The sequence below is a fragment of the Pteropus alecto genome, unplaced genomic scaffold (assembly GCF_000325575.1).
Source record: "Pteropus alecto unplaced genomic scaffold, ASM32557v1 scaffold20, whole genome shotgun sequence".
Classification (NCBI taxonomy): Eukaryota; Metazoa; Chordata; class Mammalia; order Chiroptera; family Pteropodidae; genus Pteropus; species Pteropus alecto.
In genome coordinates, this window is record NW_006436298.1 from 11,458,219 (window position 1) to 11,464,170 (window position 5,952).

At 43.8% G+C, this 5,952-nt stretch overlaps 1 protein-coding gene across 1 annotated transcript in view; it reads left to right on the top strand.

Moving 5' to 3' along the window:
* PDE8B (phosphodiesterase 8B) overlaps positions 1 to 5,952 on the top strand; it is a 215,120-nt gene that overhangs the window by 195,446 nt on the left and 13,722 nt on the right. The window contains exons 13-16 of the mRNA XM_025047845.1: positions 1,568 to 1,644; positions 3,054 to 3,218; positions 5,211 to 5,256; positions 5,680 to 5,815. Of these exons, the coding sequence (XP_024903613.1) occupies positions 1,568 to 1,644; positions 3,054 to 3,218; positions 5,211 to 5,256; positions 5,680 to 5,815 (424 nt within the window). The remainder of the gene's footprint in view (positions 1 to 1,567; positions 1,645 to 3,053; positions 3,219 to 5,210; positions 5,257 to 5,679; positions 5,816 to 5,952) is intronic.

Sequence of the window (5,952 nt, forward strand, 5' to 3'; positions counted from 1 at the left end):
TGTGATTAGTGTGTGTGTGCGTGTGTATATGAGTGAACGAGAATAAAAAATAGAACGAGTTAGAGAGAGAGAAAAGGAGGGAGGGAGGGAGGGAGGGGGAGAGAGAGGAGAGGAGAGGGACAGAGAGACAGAAGGACAGAGACTAAGTCCAAGGCTTGAAAGTTCACCCTCAGCAGGAGAAATAGGGCGAATGGAGAGGAAAGAAGGGCTGAGGGTGAACTCTGTGAATTTAGTGTCTCATGAACCAAGAACAGGAGGGTAGCGAAAGAAAGAAGATGGCTAGCAGTGATAAATGCTGCAGAGATCAGTGAGCTTAAGGGCTGAGAACAGATTAATGGATTTCACTCATTCAGTTAGTTTTTATCTAGGGGTATGAGGAAGGGAGGGTTACTGACTCTGATAGAAAGGAGAAAAGTGGGGTGGTTACTTAAGGGAACAGGAAGGGCAAGTGAAGGATTTTTAAGTCCTTCAGTTCACAGTGAGAAACCTGAGTATGAAGGACTAGCAGGAACCAAAGACTCTAGGGATAAGATGGATAATTCCTGAAGGAAGACGGATAAATCACAGGGCATGCAAGTGATTGGGACCAAGATGGTAAAAAAGAGGGACTGAAATGTTTTCAAATGGATCGAGGGCGTAGATATGTTCGAGGTGGAGAGGATAATGGATGAGGGAATTTCAAGTAGATGAGTTTTCAGAGTAGAGTTTGAAATGGGATCATCATCTCTCCAGAACACGGGAGAAGTGAAGGTTGAAGAGTAAAGAAGAGATCTGTAATGCGGCTGCTCTGGCAGCAGAAAGATGGCTGAGCAGCAGGCCTGCTCTGTTGCTAATGGCTAGATTAAGTGCCCCCGTCTGTAACATGCGGATTCCATCCCTCCTGCCTGACTCACAGGAAGTGGTAGGAAGATCTGACGAGAATGTCTTTTAAAGTAAAGCTTCTCCCTTTTGAGTTTTGAACCACATGTAAGCATTACCTATTCAAAAAACAAAACAAAACAAAACAAAAACCAACTTTATTTTAAAATGAAAGTTTCTACAGATTAGAGCTAGAACCACTGTGAGTTCTGGGTGTTGGAGGTAGGCTCAGGGAGGTGGAGTGCCTGGCCCTCACTCACTCTGCGTGTGGGCTCATTCTCCTGCACCCCCTCATCCTGGGCCATGCCACCCCTCCCACACCGCATAGCTATCCAGTTACATGACCAGCGGCTGAGGACTGACAGCGATGGAACTGCCCATGTTGGGCTTTAGCGACTTATAGGAAAGTGAGTCCTGGGGAATCATTGAGCTGGTGGGATGGGGCCACAGAACTCCATCCACCTTCTCTGAAATTCCCCTTATGGACCTGGGGCTTGTACAGCCTTCCTGCTACCAAAGATCCAGGCCAGAGCACCTTTCCAGACTCTGGCAAGTAGTAGCTGAGGATTAAGAGATGGGTAAATTGACTGCTTTGTGGGGGGACAGTAGTCCTTTGAGAACCAGGACCCCAGTCCATGGAGGACTCCTTTGCTGCACTTGGACAAGCGAGCCCCCAGAACCAGATACAGCTTTCTTGGCTTCTTTGCAGCACCGAGCCTACAGAATCGTCGCTATCCATCCATGGCAAGGATCCACTCCATGACCATCGAGGCTCCCATCACAAAGGTGAGTGGCAGCTCCACTCTACAGTCAGGGTCACCTAGGCCTGAGCTATGTTTTGGAGATAAAATGATGAATGACATACCACTGATATCAGAGCTTAGTAGAAGAAACAGGTATAAAACAAACACATAAATAAATATGTAGTTATAAATTAAAGGAAAACAACAGGGTTCTATGAGAGGAAATTAGGGCTCTATTTTGGTTGGGTGAGGGGGTGATCAGGGAGGGTCTCTCTGTAGAGGAAGTAATGTTTGAAGTAAGACCTGAAGCATGCAAAGATATTGGAAGTGAGGGGGAGAAGAGGATCTGGGTCAAAAAGACACAGAAAGGGATGAAGCTCTGAGGTGGGAAAAGGGGAATTGGAGCATTTGAGGACGTGAAAGAAAGTCAGGGTGGCTGGAGCTTGGAGAGCAGAAGGAAGAGGGTGGTGATGTGACTTTGCAGGGCTCAGTTCATTCTGGCCGATTGTGCTATAATAAGGCATTTATATTTTAGTTTATGTGTAAGGGAAACCAGTGAAGAGTTTAAAGCGGAAGAGTTACGCGATCAGGTATGCTTACTGTAAAGAATATCCAGCCATCAAGTAGAGAATGGATTGGAGATGGTAAGAGTGAAAGAGAAGAGGCAAATTAGTGGGCTCTTCCAGAATTTCAGACAAGAATCGGTGTTAATTAACTACAGTAGAATTATAGCAATGAAGGTGGAGAAAAATGAAGAGATCAGGAAATATGTAGGGGTAGAATCAGTTTGATTTGGTGATTATGTTGTCCGATCGAGGAGAGCAATGAGGGAAAGTGATATGTAAACCAGGGCTTCTCAAAGTTTTAGTTTGAGCACAAAGTGGATAGAAGTGATTTTTTGTTTTTGTTTTTGTTTTTTACTGCAGTGTACAAGTCAGAGAAAGGAGCACAGCTCTTGTCTTTCATTTTTTTGTTATATTTATTTACTTGATTGGGGAGAGGGGAGCAAGATCATGAGTTTAGTTTTGGACATGTAAGTAAGATAATCCAGTAGATATGTCAGGTAGGTAACTGGATATACAAGACTGAAGGTCACAAAGAGTTCAAGGCTAGGATGTAAATTCGAGAGTCCTTGGCATACAGATCGTAGGTGTCCAAAGCTGTGGAAGTGAAAGTGCTCATCTCTGGAAGGGCCGTAGAGTGAAAGGCCCAGCACCAATCTCTGTAAGACAGCTCGAGGAGAGAGATCTGCAAAGGAGCCTGAGAAAACAGACACCAGCAAGGGCGAGATGAACAGCATCTCTTGGTAAGAAAGCAGTAGGGTTGGGAAAGCACAGGTCACTTTGAATGATGTGTTATCGTCTGATTTCTTTTGGATTCTGGGTACATGTATGACTTTTGGGAAGTAGAGTCCTTATGGCATCAAATGCATTCTTTTTCTTTACCTCCTAGGTTATAAATATAATCAATGCAGCCCAAGAAAACAGCCCCGTCACAGTAGCAGAAGCCTTGGACAGAGTTTTAGAAATTTTACGGACCACGGAACTGTACTCCCCTCAGTTGGGTACCAAAGATGAAGATCCTCACACCAGTGATCTTGTTGGAGGCCTGATGACTGTGAGTGATGCGGAAAACCAGAAATGCAGGGGAGACGACATGACGTGCACTCCAGAGTGCATGTGACACGTAACACATACTGTTACCTATAGTTGCAGAAACACCTGTTGTATGGACTAACATCAGCATAACCAGAGCACCTGCATCAAAATTTGCATGTGTGGTATTATTCAAGTAATTCCTACACTTATCTTTCTGTGGAAGATTTGTAAAGCTGACTGACCACAGCATGGGGATGGTCCTTCAGAATTTGTATTACAGTAAGGAGTCAATTGAGGGTGAAGTTATGAATGATGGGTCCTTTGTTTACTTCTTCCCCTCGACCTGGTACAATATCAGATTGGTTGGGGGTTATGGCTAGGTTTCCTTGGACCTCAGGCTCTTTATATAATGAAAGGGTTTGTACTTAGACAGCAGAACTGGTTTCCAAAATCTAAGCTGTAGAATCCTTTCTTTAAATCAGAGCTTATGTAGAAGTGTCCTTTATAATAGGACAAAGCAGGATAGAGCTGTTCTGCCTTGGTGGGGGAGGGGAGGAGGAGCCTCCCCTGCCAGCAGTCCAGCACCGTCGTTTGTAACCACCAACAGTAGCTGATTTCAAAAGACTCATCCTGTTGTAGTGTTTTACTGTGATCTATTTGGCTGTAATCATCATTTATCAACAAGTGAAGAAAAAGAAGAAAATTCAGATTATTCCATTTGTGCTCCTTATCAGAGGCTGAAGGTGGAAGAATTCTTTGGGGGGGAAAAAAACACAGTCCAAGAGTCATCTTTAGTTTTATTTTAAAGATTTGTGTCTAGCCCTGCCATTAAATGCTGAGTTGACTGGCTTTCTGGCCGGTTCTTCTTGTTCCTACTAAAGGTCTCTAATGAGCCTATAATTTGAGTGACCTCCTGTTCCTTTCCTGCCTCTGCACTGTCCTTTGTTGCCTCACCCCAGTGCAGTGGAGACTTCAGTTATAGGGAACCCTGACAATGGTCTTTCAGGAGAAGAGCCACTGCAGAGCTGCAGCGGGAGGATGCTGGTTCCTAGAACGAGTTATTTGCACTCCTTCGCCCTTCTGCCATCCCATCCTAGGGTTCCTCTCCAGGTAATGCAGGACTCCACCCATTTTTGTGTAGCTTTAGGGAAGACCAAAAAAAGGCAAAAAACAGGAGTCCCTTGTGATATCTGCCTAAAGGCAGGACAGTCGTGGCCATTTTTACTTATCTTTTTATCTGGTTGTAAAAATTAAGCTCTTGGCCTAAAGATTCAAGGTGTGACTTCCAGGGAGCCCCGCATTAATGCTTTAAACCTTAGCACACGCTTTCTAGGGATAACAAGCAATTATAAATGGCTTTTAAGCAAAGACCTAGATAACTAGGTACTCAGGTAGAAGGGAAGGAAACTGAGATGCAAGAACATCTGGAGACAAGTTCAAGAGCCTAGTAAATGGCAGAATATTAGAATTCTGTCCACTCCCTTACGCTGTCCCTCCAAAGACCTCAAATCCAAAAAGTTTTAAAAAGTCTATTAGCAACGTTCATGTTGCAAAATAGAAAATACAGTTGGAAAAAATAAGAATTTAGATACGAGTCAAAAATTTGCCCCCAAATTTTAAGGCTTTAAAGCATCCCCAAAATGTGGCCCATGGCTCCCTAATATGTAAATTAAATAATGCAGTCCCTATGAGGGTAAGTGGGGTCCATTCAAAATCACATGTATCCAAAGCAAGATCACTCTGTGGTCTCACTAATGTGGCTCCAGAGTGCCAGAAGAGAAAACTGGCCTGAGAACAGAGCCAACTCGGTTCCCCTTCTCCTGGGGCTAAATGGCCAGGGAAGGAAGAATATCCTGTCTTGCAGCTGTTGTTCAGATTTAATTTTGAGCTTCAACTTGGAGTTCCAGATTGACCAGGTTATTCGGGATTCAAATCTCTTTGCCAAACAAAGAAATGAGAAAATGATAAGGCATATAAAGCATGCTTCTAATAACATCTTTCTTAATTCCAGGATGGCTTGAGAAGGTTGTCAGGAAATGAGTATGTGTTCACTAAGAGTAAGTTATCATCTATCCACTTGTTACTGGTAACTTGTCTCCATCCAGCCTGTGCCTTCCCCAGTTTTGTGATTATTTTGCAGGGAGGACCTTGGTCCTACTTCTTGTTGGTCTCATTGGAGTTTAAACATCACTATGGTCTATATTTGAAACCGTTTTCCTAATTAAAGTTACTTCTCTGAATACTGTCAGAATAAGAATTGCAGATCTCTCTACATTTAAAAAGACAGTTAAACTGAATTATTTTTCTATTTGGGGGGATCTTGAGATTTAGTAACAGAAGAACCCTGAAGTGAAAATCTTCCTACCCTTGGAAGTTCAAGACTTCTTTATATAGTAGCAGCCATGAAGATGATGACAAATGCTCAGGGCACTCAAGATTCCACAATTAACCAGCCTCCCCCACCCCATCTGTTTGCCCAGATGTGCACCAGAGTCACAGTCACCTTGCAATGCCAATAACCATCAATGATGTCCCCCCTTGTATTGCTCAATTACTTGATAATGAGGAAAGTTGGGAGTTCAACATCTTTGAACTGGAAGCTGTTACACATAAAAGGTATGTGGCTTCTCTGGCTGCAGGCAGGGGAGGAATAATGGCCAAGCTCAAGACTTTCACATCTGGAAACTTTGAGGGAGAAGGGAGACCTGAGCCCTTGCCCCAGGAGACCTCACAGGTTCTGCCTTGCTTGCCAT